The sequence below is a fragment of the Haemaphysalis longicornis genome, unplaced genomic scaffold (genome assembly GCF_048455015.1).
Source record: "Haemaphysalis longicornis isolate Haplotype H1 unplaced genomic scaffold, Haemaphysalis longicornis Haplotype H1 scaffold_1, whole genome shotgun sequence".
In the NCBI taxonomy this organism is placed as follows: domain Eukaryota; kingdom Metazoa; phylum Arthropoda; class Arachnida; order Ixodida; family Ixodidae; genus Haemaphysalis; species Haemaphysalis longicornis.
In genome coordinates, this window is record NW_027526203.1 from 405,976,667 (window position 1) to 405,993,503 (window position 16,837).

The 16,837-nt window shown below is 49.1% G+C and overlaps 1 protein-coding gene across 1 annotated transcript in view; it reads right to left on the reverse strand.

The window, feature by feature from the left end:
* Positions 1-236: 236 nt before the first annotated feature.
* The window catches only part of LOC144161322 (uncharacterized), a 172,320-nt gene continuing 155,719 nt past the window's right edge, over positions 237-16,837 (reverse strand). Inside the window, exons 22-27 of the mRNA XM_077692103.1 lie at positions 13,186-13,315; positions 10,980-11,119; positions 9,033-9,183; positions 3,195-4,018; positions 684-837; positions 237-452 (exon numbers count right to left, since the gene is read on the reverse strand). Coding sequence (XP_077548229.1) covers positions 242-452; positions 684-837; positions 3,195-4,018; positions 9,033-9,183; positions 10,980-11,119; positions 13,186-13,315 — 1,610 coding nt within the window. The 3' untranslated portion in view covers positions 237-241. The remainder of the gene's footprint in view (positions 453-683; positions 838-3,194; positions 4,019-9,032; positions 9,184-10,979; positions 11,120-13,185; positions 13,316-16,837) is intronic.

Here is a 16,837-nt window from a genome sequence, read left to right on the forward strand (position 1 = left end):
GTGAATGAATCTTGGTGCCGTTTCGGGGATAAATAGTACTGGAATAGATCTTGGGCTTCAATAGATTTTGCGCGCTTTCAGTGCAGGCTATACACACGGGGCAGGCGCTCCGCACGGGGAGCGTTATCTAGTCATGCGCAGGCTTTTGGGGTGAAAGTTCGAACAGTGGAGAAAAGTCTTGGTGTTACGTGAGTCACGATTTCCTGTTGAACAAAGCAACAACTTTATTTCCCAGGTGCAATCATCGGCTTTGGTGTAGCAGAGTTAATGCCAGCGAAAGTAGTAGCAGCAGCGTTGCGGGCAGCTTGCCAAGGGTGGCTGCTGCAGTGCAGAAGCCCAGGCCGTAGCGGTACTGCTGTTCTTTGACGATATTCTTGAGTGTGGGCAGATGTTCACCACATCCCGTAGCTTGCATGGCGAACGTCAAGCAGGCGTTGTAACTCCGTACATCACTGCGAAAGGAGAGGCACGATTGCAAATTGAGGTGTTGCAATGCAATGCAATGTGTCCGTCCCTCATTTCGTTAGAGTTTATTGTTCGGGCGTCGTGTGCCACGATGAAATTCCAAGTCCAAGCTTCTAGTTCAAACGGTAGCCGTTTAAATATCGGCTGTTCAGAATGAGTGACTGGCTAGAAAACAAACGCGCTAAAAGAAGTCGAGCAATTGAATGGCAGCCGCTTACCTACAGATGGTTGCATCATATGCCTTCCTGTTCACGACAAGATCTTTCTGATTGATCATGGACTGGGGCCACAGAGCCACCAGCTTCGTTAGGGTGACGTTGCACTTGTTCACTTCCGTTTGTAGGTCGGCACTGTTGCAGGGCGATTCTTTTTCTGCGATAATAAAAATGAGGACGGACGCTATAGTCAAGCATAGGTACAATATGGACTCCATCTAGAGCTTAAAGGGACACTGAAGTGATATGTAAACACTGCGGGATTACTAGCGCAAATTGTAGTCCGGAGTCCCCAAGCCATGTTTCGACCACTCTGGGCGCGTTTACGCGATTTTATTTAGTAGAAAAATTAATTCGAACATGCTGTCCTCCTCTCTTTACGCTCGCCCATTTTCTGTGGCGTTTTCGTGTGACGTCGGGAGGAGCCGAGCTCGCAATTGGCTGCGCTACTGCACGGCTCCCCGGCCTTCAGGCAGAGTCAGTCGGCCCAGCGTTTCGTCCGCCGGCCGCCGACGGGTCGTCGCAATTCGTTCGCTCAGTTGAAACGAAGCCAGGACACGTTTGTGAATGGAAGAATGTGCCTTTATTTACTTGGTTAGTTTGTACACTGTATCTAGCTCCAAGTCAAGGTCGCTTCACACAAGCGCACACGCGACGCTTCGCTGACTGGTACGCCAGGAGGAAAATATAAAGCCTCTTGAGGCGGGAGAAGAGTCAGCGAAGTCAATATAGGTACTAAGGAAATAAAATCAACTGATATTTTTGCCGCACAGCGTAAAACTAGGGTGCGGGAAGCACTTTTCTGCGCTGGGCGAACAAGCACAGCGGCCAGCAGCACGACTACGCATCTGCGAACGCTTTTCCGTCTAAGAAATGCAATTGCTAGAGTGAGATATTGTGGAAACTTGGGGCATGCTTACTGCACGAGCGCAAAACAACAAATAGTCACCTACGCTGCTTGGAATGCTAAAACTAAATAAAAGTGTAAACTGGTTATACATTATATACATTATATTTCCAAGGTTTGCCGCACTCGCCGGGTGGCCGAGTGGTTTGGAGCGCTAGGGATATCACCGCAAGTGTTTTGCAAGTGACAAGTTCGAATCCCCGCGGTTACAGTTTTTTTTTTTTATAAGTTAACTTTTTCGTTTTCGGCCGATTTTTTTCTGTACTCAGTTCACCATTTTTGGGCCGTAACGTTCATTGCTCCACGAACTAGTTCACAGAACGCGCGCAGGCTGGCACTGGCGCGCTAGCGAGTTCTCGTTGGCGTGCTGTTGCCATAAGCACCGACTGCTTGCGGGCAGTGGACACAGGCCAGAATCAACAGACCCTTGGCCTGGTTCGAACACGCTTTTTACGATACAGGCATGAGTGAGGCAAGCTCCAAATATGGGGGAAAAGCGCATGGCATTTGAGCGTCTGCGGGGACGCGGAGGGCGCTCATGCACTGCGTAGGCCTCGGCTAGTGAATGCTAAGATTCCAAGCCGTCCTGGGAGGCTTATCTTATGCACTTTACAGCCGAAAACATGGCAGAAGTGCAGTACGATGATTTAGATATTGAGAATGCCCATCCAACAACGCCTTCGGTTGTGTTTTACAGAACCGAAACCGAAACTTGTTTGATTGCTAACCTTGGGTATCGTCCAATCACGGTACCCCCTCCTCCCAAAGTCACAGCCTTAGTTGGTGCGGCCACCGCAAACCGCGCATGGTAGTTTTTTTAAGTGCGAATGCACTTTATAAGCGACCCCAAACCATCCACCGCCGGCGGCGGCGTTGGCGTCCGCAGTGCTCCTTTATATTTGAAAAAGAAACAGCATCCGGCGCCAGGTTTCGATCCGAGGACTTTGCGGCCGCAGCTCGACGCGCTACCGACCAAGCCACGGACGCGACGGTGATATCAGTGTTAGACGCGCCTTATATCTTTAACGCATTCAAACTACGTCGTCAGCGGCGTGCGTTGGCGACTCAGCGGCGTTATAGCGGCTTGATAACTGCGTGGTGTACACGTGATACTACAAACCCGATGGAAGAGATGGAAGAGAAGGCGGCGAGGCGGTGGGCTGCGGGGGCCGAGCGCAAGCGCCGCAAGCGGGCCGACAACCGTGCATTCGCACTTTCACATTCTCCCCCTCGGGGAAATGCGGGGGAATTTTTTTCTTTCGCGCTTTGTACAATAATTACCGATTTGTCAACCGGATAAACGATGAAAAGTGTGCTAATTTGAGCCAGTCTACGCAGTGCAAGCAAAAACGGGAGCTTGACAAATTCACTTCAGTGTCCCTTTAAATGGCAGCAGCTGCAGGGCTAGCGTATCGATTGAGAAACCGCTATAAAATTTCAAACGCATGAGAACACGAAGGTACTGTAAGGTATTGCAATAGGGCCCCGGCCGATGATGCAAACCCACGCCACGGCGACGATGCTGCACGAGCTATTACAGGCTCGCTGCTTTGGCTGGTTTAGTATTGACGCGGCCAGCCTTACTTCGTATCCTGTAAAAATCTTACGGTTAGCCATGCTGGCGGCGACGGAGCCGTTGGCGCTGGCGTTGCTGCTTAGCAGCCGCTCCACGTCCATCTCGGGCCTATGCTTGATGTGCTGGAACATGGCCATGTTGTCGGGTAGGCCCGCGATCACCGATTCCTCGTCTGGCTCGTTGTCGAAGAAGTACTCGTCCTCGTAGGCGAGTTTGCGCCGCTTGTCGCGCTTGGCGTGTCTCGCCTTGCTCGCCGCCACCGGGTCCGCGGCCACCAACTTCTTGGCCCTGCCTCCTTTACCGTGAAATCTGCGACGTCCGTGCCTGCGGCCGGGCCTCACGTCGGGCTCGAGGTCGGCGAAGTCCTCGTAATCCTCCAACTCACGCTGGTTCTTCCTGCTGAGGTCACGGTACTGGTAGGCGTCCGAGCGCAGCATGTCGTAGTTGTCATCGTCACGGAAGCCGTCCGGGTCCTCCATCAGCTTGCCCGTGGGGCTGACGAACACTGGCTTCTGCCTCTTCGAGATGAGCTCGTAGTCGTCGTCTTCGTCGTAGCTGCTGCGACCTCCGGTCTGCTTCGACATGTGTGCGTTCTGGTTCAGGTAGCGCCGCAGCGCGCTCTGTCTCAGGTTACTGTGCACGGCTTCCCTGCGCCTGGGCTTCCTCGCCGCACTTCTGATGTGTAGCTGCGCTTTGCTCTGAGGTGCCGCGCGGTCGACTGCCTCACATTCCAGGTGGTACGCGTCTTGCAGCACGCGCTTGTAGGTCTTCAGCTGCGCGTTCACACCCGACTCCGCGATGCAGTCCGTGCCATCGAGTGACGCTGTCAGGCAGTTCTGCAGCCGAGTGACGTACCTGCGACGGGGGAGGAAAAAGTGAAATAGCATGCCCGCACAATGCACTCGCGAACTGCAAGCCAGGTAACCGACCATGGAGGCGGCAAAGCGCCGATACCCTGGCCGTGCAGGGCATGAAACCGATCGTGTTGTCCGGTGCGCTTTGGCAGCGAGGTGACCCGAACCCGCTGGGGGTCAGTGTTCTCCCTGTGCCGTGAATGTAATCCGAGAATCGCAAGCTGCGGCTTAGCACACCCCGGCTGTGAGGTGAAGCCAACTTGGTGCTCGAGTTCACGGTACTCATTTCTTCCCAAGGCCAAGAAATGTGTGAAAGCGATAACAACTGCTTTTTTCTTTTTTTTATTCACTAACAACTTGTACAAAATACGTGACACAAACTGTTGGGCCAATAGCCGAAGCTAGTTTAGGCCCATTACATAAATACACAATACAGCAGCAAACATTATACCGGTGAGTGAAAAGATACTGATTACAAAACACCGCACGAAAACCAAATAATAACAAAAAATTGAACATAACAAAAGGAACCCGGGTTCATGCGATGTTGGATAGGTAGTACCTTTTTAGTGCAAATACAAAGTTATTAGCTGTTTTTATTTCTATAGGTAAAGTGTTCCAAACTTTTGCTCCGTAATATTGTAGTAGCCATTGACCATAGGTATTTCGGGTTACAGGCAAGTTAAAATGCACGTTACTTGCATTCCTAGTGTTCCTTGTGTACGCAACACAAACAAATTTATTGAAAAAGGATGGCATTGGAGAATGATTTTGTTGACAACTATACAGACCTTCATTTCACGGACAAGCAAGAATGGAAGTATTTGAAGCTCAGAGAATAACGGACGGCTGCGAACACAAGAGTTAGAAAATGTCATAATACGTAATGCTCGTTTTTGAAGGCGCACGATGGGATCTAAATACGTTTGATATGTGAATGCCCAAGATTCGCAACAATATGTCAAGTGACAATGAAAGAGTGAGTAGTAAATAACCTTCAGAATTGAGATACTGAAGTACGTTCTACTTCTTAAAAGGGCGAAACAGGACGATGCAAGTTTAGAGGAGATCATTTGTATATGCCCTTTCCAGTTCATATGGCAGTCCAGAGTCACGCCTAGATATTTGATGGAATCAACTTGCTCCAGCAAACAACCATTGAAATATATTTTCATGGAGTCTCCATCAAATTGTCTATGCGGGGTACGGAAAAGCATATACTTTGTTTTCGAACTGTTTAGAGTTAATTTATGCCCGTTAAGCCAATTTGATAATCGCAACAACTCATGATTTATCGCACTTGCTACATGTTCAGCTGATTTACCACTCACTATAATTGCGGTATCGTCCGCATACATTATAACCTTGGATGATGTCAAATACGTAGAAAGGTCGTTAACGTACAGGGAAAATAGCACCGGACCGAGGACCGAGCCCTGAGGGATACCTGTTGATATTTCTAATTGTGATGATGAAACATCGGCAACAGAAATATACTGTTTGCGATTGGACAAGTAGCTGGAGAAGAATTCTAGGGTGCGTCCCTGAAACCCGTAGTTTTCTAAGATTTCCAAGAAATCGAGTGCGTTACGGAGTCGAAGGCCTTTTTGAGGTCAAGAAAAACCACACCCGCTATTTCGCTGTTATGTAAGGAGGAGTACACTTCTTGAGTTGATGCCATTACAGCAGAGGACGTGGACCTATTTGTAGTAAATCCATGTTAGGCTGACGTTATAATTTTATTATGTTCTGTGTATTTTCGTAGACGAACAGAGATAAGCTTTTCAAACACAGTGTTTATAACGCTCAATGCGGATATTGGCCGATAACTGGCTGGTTCATTACGGTCACCGCTTTTGAAAATTGGTGACACCCTTGCTACTTTTAGGTTGTCAGGGTATACCCCTTTAATTATGGCATAATTAAACAGACGAAGTAATTGAGGCCCAAGTACATCAATATTCTCCTTCAGTACACGAACGGTTATACCATCATGACCGGCGGCTTTCCTGTCTGCCAGCATTGATATCACGTTCACAATTTCAGGATAGTCAATTTCGTCAATTGTAAAGGAGCATAACATCGCGTTGCCGCTTGCATCCCATTGCGTCGAAGGAACCTGGCTAGCTAAGTGCGACCCTATGGTAGTAAAGTATGAATTAAATTTTTCTACGGTACTAGTATCAACTGAGTCTTGAATGACAGATATTTTAGTGGGTTTGCCTACAACGTTATTGATAACATCCCACATTTTTTCAGCATTGCCTTGCGCTTGCTGCACCTGTGAAGTATAGTATTCTTTCTTTCTTTTTCTTATCATATCGACCACTTTGTTCCTAACGAGTCGGAATTGCTGCGCGCAGAAGTCGTTCTGTTTATGTAGCTTCCATTTACGATACCACGCGTTTCGTTCTTTTATGGCGTTCAGTATGGGCTTTGTCATCCACGGGCAGAGTGGCTGCTCGTACTTGCAGTTATGGTGGGTTGTGCAGCTGGAAATTATGGACGATGAAGAACTAACAAAGTTTAAATACTCTGTATGCACGTCTTCAGACAAGATGTCATGGTAGTGCGTGTTTTGAAGCTTACTGCGCAGCTGGGCATAATTGATCCTCGCATTCGTAGTAGGTTTCTTGTTATCGGGAGCGGCCTTATCAGTGCGAAGCAAAGCAAACACAGGGGAATGGTCGCTAACGCTTTCATCGTAAACGCCAGCAAAGACTGAGTCCTTGTTACTCAAAATATGGTCAATGGTCGTGGCGGTATTTTTTGTGATTCTGGTAGGCACATTAATCAGGTTATAAAAACTATATGACTGCAGAAGTAATGTATAATCAATGTTTTGTCCCGCTGAGGTGTCAATGTTAAAGTCACCTGTAATTAGTATAGGATGCTTATTGCCGAAGCTCAAAACGTTGAGAATATTTTCCATTCTGTCAAGGAAGAGCGGTACGCTAGAACTAGGAGGTCGATAGACGACGCCTACAACTGTTCCAGATGTTAGTGTTACGAATATGGTTTCTGAGACATCGTCAATAACCGATACATCCTGTCTAACGTTATACAGCACGGAAGACTTGATAAGAAGTGCTACTCCACCACCACGCGATGATGTATCCCTACAAGATGACAGGAAATTATACCCATGGAAAGAAATATGCTCGCCGTTCTTTGCGTCGTCGCTGTCTTCACGAATTACCTTGAGGCAGGGAGCAGCGAGAAAAAAAAATCATGCAAAAAACTAGCTTTTTACCCTGTTTTTTTTTTTACGAGGTTTAGTTACACAACTGCTACACTGGTTGCAATGAATAAAGTGATGCCGTAATTTCCCCCTATCCGAAACCAGCAATGGAACGGCATGAGCAATTAGGTTATTGGGCAGAAAGCCTGTTTCTTTGCACATGGCGTGCACAGCTTGATCAGGCGAGCCAATCTCATTTGCATTCAATCTACCTGACAACATTACTTCGCAAAACAAGTGCCTTACCGAATGTAATGAACTCATGGGCAAGTTAACTGGTCGAGCGAGCCATAGTGTTCTTTCCCGAGTCGACCTAACTAATGCCAGGCGCCGTAGGGCACCAAGGCAGAAAGGCAGTATCGTGACGCCCTCGGTTCCGGACCAGTGACGCAGTTTCATACTGCGGCGGTCGTACAAAAAGTACCGAGCGTCTGGTACCGAGCGCTTTACCGACTGCGAAATCATTGCGAAGTAACTGCGCTACCGGCTATGCCCCAGCAACCTAAAAGGACCCGTCGAAAGAAACACGGAACAACCTCGTGCACTGAACTCGCACTAAGGGTCAAATGCCTCATGTGGCACGATGGTGAGTGACATCAGTTATTTGCAGTACAGAGAAGCAACGCGACAGCGTCATGCTTGGTTTCATAAAGAAATCTCGGTGGTGTTGCTGGTCAGAAGAGCAACTCACAACCATCCCTCGTAGGATTGGCCAACCTATTGAATGGGCATCAGGCAAACCCGGCGGTCACCTGGGGCTCCGAACAAAAGCTATAAAAACCGTGGCATAGTTTGGTGCTAGTACGCAGGTTTATGTGATTTAATTGCCCAACGGGCTTTGAACCACAGGAAAAAAGCTCAGTTTCTCAGCTACTAGTTGACGGCGTTACTAAAAATGGATGCAATATTGATGCTTTGCCATCCCGTCAGCGAATCTGTTATGTTTGGGAACCCCATGCCCAGCGACAGCCTGCCCATTTATCCAGGTCTCTTATCTTGGAGCGTACTGCGAAGTGGTTCACTATTTTTGGTAATGTCACGTGCCAGCTACTGACGTACACGCGTATGTTTTGTTCTGTCCTGCCTTATGACGACACGAATGACGCCTATCCTCCTCAAATTGCGCCACGTGCCCAAATTCACCTCGAACATCCCACCTTCTAGCTGTTAGAGTAACATGGAACCGCAGTGGTCTGTCATAGCTCCTTGATAATTTTGATATTGATCATCTATAGAAAGACCTGAGTCGTGGTTGTGTACGGCTGCCGTGCTCGATCAACGTACATAATAGGCGTTGCTGAGCTCAAGGAATTCTTCGCATTCCGTTCCTTGTAAGCGTGATGCGTGTTTTTAACCGACCACCTACTGGCGCTGTCTTGCGAAATCTGCCTTAACAGTGATTGTCCTTGTCTTGCCTCTCCTCGTGTGTAGCGTGTTTTTCACTGGTTTTTCCCTGAACATGAGCGATGACCGAGTTCCTTGTCCGGATATTGCAGACCGTCTCGGTGATTTTGAAGGCATGGCTGGTAAAAAGCGGTGTGGCACGCGTAGTACTGCAGACATAGGTAGCAGTCGGCTAAGATCGTGCACGCAAAGTCCACGAGTGTTTTGCAGCCTTATTATATGTCGTACTCGACAGAAATAACGCCACTTGAAAGGGGGTGTACTAGTGACGTGCTGCTGCCCTCTTGTAGACGTCAGGCTCGCATGCACGCAGCCCTACGCTACCGTTCCCACAGAGGGTGCGTTATTTTGAGCGCAGTAGGACACGTACCCGCAGGCTACACCAATGGTCAGCTTGCCGTTCATGTGGCCGTCGATGGTGTTTTGGAACTGAAGGGCACAGGTGAGGGCTCGCTTCATCACCGACGTGTGCTTACATTTGGACTTCATGTGGGGTCCGAGTGCCTGGATACTCATTGACGCTGGTAAAAAAGAAACGGGAAAAGTACGCTTATGAATTGCTTATTGGCGCAAATATAATTTGATGGTTTTTATTTAGAACATTAAATCCATTTCGGAGATCAGCGAATGTGCGCTCTGTGTTGTCAATGCACACCAAGGTGGCTGCTTACCATGGTTACGTATTTACTTAAAATATGAATTGTTTTCGCACTGAGGGTGGAAAATGTTTTTCTAGTTTAGTCGAGATAAACCCGCTCTGGCGGCTGGATTGTGTGCGGGAAGTCGAGTCACTTAGAAAACCGCTGACTGGAAACAAAACGCCTTACACCGCCCCCCTCCCCCCTCCCTCACACACACAAAAAAGCCAAAATTACCGAGGGCAGGACAATATCCAGCAAAAAAAAAAAAAAAGTTTACAGCATTGATTAAGTACGGTAGTCTGCAACAAAAACATTGGAAAGCTGTGAGCTGAAAGCTAACATCTGGTGATTAGGGGTGTCAATCATGACAGTTGTTTAATTCGAAGGTTTCTCGGGTTGCTGTATCTGCTCCTTTCGTTGCAAATGTCGCCGAAAGACGATAGTCGACTGGCGCCCTTGCGAAGTGAAGGTCTCCCTTCTCTTTCCCGCTCACCTCTCATGCTGTTCCTTTCCCGTCCCGTTCCTCATAAGATAATATGGGAGGAACGAGGTTTGCTCAAATCAATTTAAATTTACCGCGTTCTACTCCTCCAAGTCGGGTGTCTCGATGCCAGCGCTGCCGTACAACGGAGACGCGCGTGAATTGAGGCACTCTACTACAACATTTATTCAACCACGATGCCCTACTTCCCGTGTGTTCCAAGCGGAACGTGGATACCATCTAGTGGAACCATTCGTTGCAATGGCCGTTCGATTTCTTAAATGCCGCCAGGAGGGAGCGCTGGCAACAGCAGGCGACGGTTTTCTGCCTTTGATTTAGTATTTTATTTGCTATCGAAAAAACCAGGTCTCGTGAATTTTTTTAAAAAATCATGTTCTTGTTTAACAATGTTGACAAGTGTATGAGAACTGACACCGGACTCAGACGTTTATATTTGGCTGTGAGCACATGACTATTGCGCAGATTATATTTCGCTTTGGCCGGGTGGCTGAATCGAGTCTCAGACACAGACACAGACCAAAATTTCTGCGTTTAAGTAGCACAATGTTAAGGGGGAAGTAGATTTTTAAGAGTTTCGTTTCGTCAGCACTCGTTACAGTGTGATGGACGAGCAAGGTCGCAGGTAGGAACTGCTTAAACTACTCCGTGCGTGACTCATCTAAATACATACGCTGCGCAGGGTCATCCTACTCATTTGAGAAATAAAAAATGTTAGCAGTTAATTCTGGTGCAAAATCCCATATTTCAAATTAACCGCTAAAAGCTTTTAGAAAATTTATTAAAACACTAACTGCCATGCCGCGCAGTAATGAAGTTATATTTATAGAAAACTATTTGTTTCTAGTCAGCCAACGTCGCTGTTCCTGTCATGATTTTTTCCGATATGCGTTGAATCTTACGGATCCGCCTTCAACGACCTTGCTGAGTTGTGTGCGCATATTTTATATGCGTATAGTAACAGCTACGGGCGCTATATTAAGCACAAAGGCAGAGAAAGTTTATTCAAATGAATGTTTGACTGGTCCCCGACTGAAGGAGGGGGCCATCTGTTTCGTGATTTTACCGGAGCCAATGTCCGGCGTACGGCGTACAGGCCCGTGTTCGGTCCCTTTTACCGGTACCAGCGGAAGTCCCTTTCGTCATGTGTGGTGCTATAAACTTGAACAATACTTACAGACGTTCAGAGCGCAGATATGACGCTTGTCACTCGTGGCGTGCTTAACAAATTCCCGGGCGTGGTCGAATAGCTTGTGATTTACGCACTTCGTTTTGTGCTCAGCAATGGCGATGCATCTGTGGACGTCTTGGGCGTAGCTGGAACAAAGTAAACGGGCGGTAATGAAACGCGTTAAAGGGGCCCTGCAATGGGACTCCTTCGCTTTCCCTAGGAAGCACTGTGACAGCTGCATTCGGCGCAAACAGCCCCCACTGCACGTTGGCTAACTGCAGCACTTGTCGCTGCTTTGCTGCTGTTGCGGTTTTCGAAGCGGTTAAAGCAATGTTTTTTTTTTTTTTCTTTTCAACTGAGAGGAAGCTGGCCGTCCGAATAGTCCGATAAGAAATAAAGAGGGTAAAATATTTCCAGCAAAGAAGTTTCTCTGTCGTGTACGCGTAGAGCAGTAATATTTGACTGCGTTATTCTGTAGCAACCTAACCTAAGTACTGGACCTGCTTGACCATCTTAGTAGAAGCGCTTCAAACGTCACAAAAAATGCTTTGCAGGAGCCCTTCAAGGTGAACAATTTAGTCGATTACTCAGCCGTTGTTTGACATGTCCTTAACATAACGCTTGTCCCAAGCATCGATTAAAATTTCGCTACTTCGCTATGGTTGGCCCTAACACCATAATGACGAGGTGGTCAAGTAATGGCGATAGTGAGAAAACGTGCAGACGCGCGCGCCTTAACCGTCGAGGTCTCCGGTAATCTTGCACTAAAACCAGCAATTATTAGAGCATGGCAAGTAGTTTGGCTCGTTCCCTTGACTGTAACGGTAAATTAGAGTATTACCTGCATAATTTGTCTGAATTGGGACACCTCGTCGGTTACAAAAATACATTTCGTGCAGCATGAAAGTCCAAGAAAAGCTTTGTTTATGTAACTAAAAAACGATAACTCGGTGCAAAAACAAAATCCCGTTTTTCTAGTGTGAAAATAAGGTGAACTTTTATCGTCTGCGGTTGTACTAAGAACGCTGCCTTTTGTGCAAATGTAGCGGCACAAGAAAACACCTGGTTTCGCGCTTTACTGAGTGGGCCGGTGCGTTGTTCATCCGGTAGTGCTGTTGAGGGGTGCTACAGACGCCGGGGTGCTGTCCGGGCACTGTAGCCGCAAGAACAAGTCTAACAAAGTCCACTCGTACCGTAAGTAAAGCTAAAGCTGTACGTTCCAGTCCATAAAGGAAAGCAAATAGCTCGCGATGGTACTTAGATTTCACGCATAGCTGTGCACTTCCCGTTGAAGTTCGTCCGCTCTGGTCCCAAAGGTAACCGCCCTTTAATAAAGGCCTGAATACGTATTGATCGCGCTACGTCTGCAGTTGGCTGCAGCCCGTCAATGGTGGCCGCTAGATGGCATCCATTGAGCTTTCAACGCCCGCAGCGTCCTGCACGGTGCCTCCACTGAAGTCAATACCCAGCCAGTATAAATATTTACACCTCTCACCATTCCCACGTTCGCTGCACAGCCCTATGACGTTAAATGAAACGAATTTTAAGACCACGGATGGGGCTGTGAATTACATGGGAGCCTAATGGAGGTACTAAGAATTGGTAGAAAGGTCACCGCACTATTCGTTCACTTTTCGAACCGCCGCGCTGGGGTCGCACAAGCTAACGTCACGTTGTATAATACAGCTATTGGTTGCAGCTGAAGCCCTTAACTTCCCTCCCTCCCCGCGAACCGAAAACATTGGTCCCTCACGAAAAAAAAAAAAAAAGAGGCCCGCCCGTGGTTGCAGCACTTATGTCTACGACTTGCACACTCCGCAGTAACTGGGCGAGGCCCACTTTTCACCGAGAATATTAGACTGCAAAATGGTGTGTACATGGTCACCCCTGCCAGGCTGATCGCCACCGTTCGCACATGTCTTGATCGCTACGCCACGTGATGTGCGGTGCGCGGCAGGGAGCTTTGACCGTTTCTCTAACCTTCTTATGCCCGCGCCTTTTTGAGACTATAACTGCAACCGCACCTTTTATAACAACTCAGTTTGCACCAAAAATGACGCGCAATTTTGTTACTTCGACCCTAACCTGGAGCGTCCGGGGAGAACTTCAGCCGTTTTAAAATCCTCCGATTCTTAGCGGTCGCTGAAATAACCTTGCCGGAGTTTATTTTTGGGCCGCAGACACTTTTGTTGCTGAGTAAAGCTATGCTCACCTGCATACATCGGAAGCTCCAGACCATACCGATCGCGTGTGTTCATCAGACAAAGAGAAGTACGTCACGCAACACATCATAATCTTCTTCAATGCCAATGCTTGATTACACTCTTCGAAGTTTAGAGGACCTGAAAAGGAAAATCAAATTTATACTCTCAGCACACAAAAAAGAAAAACAAAGTCATTTGTATACCTAATAGAGAATGCTTCTTGAACATACTGAGATACGACTGTCACGAAATTTTTGTTATGCGTTACGGTGTTGGACAACGAAAACAACAAGTCAAGGGACGAACCATTCGTACGGTGGCGTATTACCCAACAAAGCTGTTTCGGTTTCGGTTTCATTTGGTTGCACACATTCAGGAAACAAGCACACATTCAGGAAACAAGAAGTGCGAGGACACGTCAGCACTTTTGGTAGGTTGTGAGGGCGAAAGCAGTTGTCCAGCTGCCCAGATTCTGCCGTCTGAGACCCTTTGTTTTGCGATCCGCCTTAGCGCTTTCAAGCGGCGTAGATCGGTCTCCTAGACATTGCGCCGCTGCTCGATCCTGCAGCCACGTAATAGGAAAAATGGTGACGATGGGAGGAGGAGGAATAAACTTTATTGCAGTATGCAATTTAGGGGCGCGTGGTGACCACTGGGCGGCAGCACGTTCCACCAAGGCTTTCTGGACCCTGGGGTCAGAGCCGCCCAACGCGGCCTCCCATCGATCAACAGAGGGGATTAGGGGTTAGGGGTTTCGAGGGCATGCCCACATAGCGTGGCAGATGGTGTCGACATCTCTGCAGTGGGGGCATAGGGGTTATGGGTACTGATCGGGGTATATGCGATAAAGGCGTGCGCGGCACGGGTATTAGCTTGAAGAAGCCGCGACAACCGTTCTTTCTTTGTAGAAAGTGAGAAGTGTGCTGGAGGGTACTTTTGGCGGAGGAGGCGGTAGTGCGCGGTGCGGTGATAGCCGCGTACGTAATAAGGCTATCTCGAGTGGATTGCGCTCCGTGGTTAGGGGTAACAGAAGTGCCTGCTCGGACAGTAAGATCTCGAGCTGCTGCATGGGCCGCCTCGTTACCGCGTAAGCCAGTGTGGGCAGGTGTCCACACGAGCTTCACGGGCGTTCTGTGGGGACTACGCAGAAGAATTTAAGAGCTTTTGCTGATATGCGCTCTCGGGCAAAGTTCCGTATAGCAGATTGTGAATCGGACAAGATGACTTTTGGGTTAGGGCTCTGAGAAAGGGCTAGCGCTATTGCCGCTTCTTCCGCCTCAGTAGGTAAGTGGGTGCGGATAGTGAGAGATGTGAGTAGGGGGGGGGGGGGGGGGGGGGGGGAGTTAGGACTGCTGATGACCGCCAAGGCATAGGCTGTGTGATTTCGGTAGCTAGCGGCATCCACATAGTGGGTTGTCGGTTTGATAGGGTATTTTTCTGCCAGGTAACGAGCGCGTTGTTCCCTTCGAGCAACGTGGTTTGTGGGGTGCATGTTGCGGGGTAGCGGCCGGGTTAGGATATTCTCTCGAATGGTAGGGGGAATCGGGTGGGCATAATTAGTGGGGATGCCGATGTGTAATCGGCGGAGAATTGTTAGTCCCGCAGGGGATGATGCTAGACGGGAGTATTGATTCACTAGATGGGCCTCAATAAGTTCCTCAGCGGCATTGTGGATACCAAGTTGTTCTAGTTTGCAGTGGAAGTACTGTGAGGTACCTGTGGGGCGACTCAGTAGACTTTACGAAACAGGCGGTTTACTTTGTCAAGTTCTGCACGGGTGGGACTGAGGTACGGGAGGGAGAAGGTGGGGCGACTGATAATGAAAGCTTGAAAGAAGCGTAGGCGTTCCGCCTTCTTGAGGCTCTGATGCCAGGGAGCGATGCGTCGGAGGAGGCCAATGGTTTGAGTGATTTGGGCGTTTAGTTGAGAGAGGTATTAGAAGTTCGCGAGATTTTGTTGTATTGAGAGCCCTAGTACCTTTATCCGGGGCACCGTAGGAATTTTGCTCTGGCCGAGAGTTATAGTGATGGTACGAGGGCTGGGGGGCTTAATGCGAGGCGGGTGGAGAATTAACAGCTCGGATTTCGCTGCGAACAAGTGAGCCCTGCTTGAGTCGCGGCAGCGAGGACCATGTTTGCACCGGTTTGAAGTGTTTCTTCAATCTGGGCATCGCTTCCTCCAGAAGTTCAAAGGGTAATGTCGTCCGCGTACAAACTGTGTCGAAGGTAAGGTATTTGAGAAAGCTGCTGCGGAAGTTGGAGGAGGGCTATGTTGAAGATCAAGGGTGACAACACTGGTCCTTGAGGGGTTCATATATGATGGGAAATTGCGCTGCGAGTCTGCTGCGTTTTTCGGCTCCTTTCATTTGCAGTGCACTGGCGTGAACGGCCACCTCTCTCTGCTGCGCAGTTTAAGCTCGAGCGACGGAATGCCTCGTGCTGTATGTAGAACGCCGGACCTTTCCCAACTCGGGTGCGCTCCCCCTGGGCGCCCCTGAGAGGCAGATCGCCACCTTTCGCACTGTCTTGTTCGCTACTGAACGTGATGCGCGTTTGCACGGCGGGTTGTTTTGACCATAGCTTCAAGCCTTCTTGCGTTCCCGCCTGTTTTGTGCTGTAACTGACACCACTTCTCTTATGATCAGTGGTTGACACCTAAAAGGGCAGACAAACAGTTTTATTTCGTCCCTACCGCCGAACCTCCAGGGGGTATTTATGAGGGCTCTGCGCAATATATTGCTCTTATTTACCTTTGGCGCTTTCAAAATTTAGAGTAGTGTGGAAAGGCGTTAAACATCGCTTCCCCTACGCAGCCACTACCACTATCACCACCACTACCCCCTCCCCTGTTGGCTACATGCCTGGTGCGACACTACGGCCTTGCCGTCCTAGCTAAGCTCCTCATTCTTCAGGTCCTATAGGAGTGTTTCCACACTGCCCCTTCGCGGGCAGTCGGAGGTGGCAGTAGACATATGGCGTGTTTCAACCACGTGCCTTGTGAGGTTCTGAAAATCTGGTAGTCCAAAAAATTAGCAGTCTTAGCTCGGCTGTGCCAGGATGTACGTAGCGTGATCTAAGGTTCAGCTGGTTATTCTTAGCTTTCCTGGTTGTCTTGGATTAGCTTGATTATCATGCTTACTGCTGCATCAATGACACACACACGGTATACGCATTACGTGACACGTGCATATTTATCAAGCGGCTCCGGCGCAGCGTCACCAATCGCCCCAGAGCTAAGCTGGTTCCACAGGCGCACGCCGGTGTTGCTGCGACGCACGAGCCATCGGTTCCACACCCGGGCACCCCTCGCATGATCATCAAGTGGGCCGGGCCGCCACGTGCGGAACTGAGGTCGGCGAAGACGCTGGGCGCGTGGGGTACGTGAGAGACGCCGGGCAGCGAGCAACGTTCTGTGCGCCGTGGGACGTCACTGCTCTTCGCGCATGCGCAGTACGTGCGGCTTTCCAGGAGCCACGCGAAACTGCTCAACCTCGGCCAGTGTAGCTCACGCTACAAAACAGGACCGCGAGCCGGGGATCGCGCGCCGGGAAGAAACCGCAGCGCAGGAGGAGCGGCCGGAGTATGGCTCTGAGAAAAAGCGACGGAGAGCACCACCGGAGTTGGCCACGTCGGCGGCATTTGTTGCAGCGAAAGAGCTTCG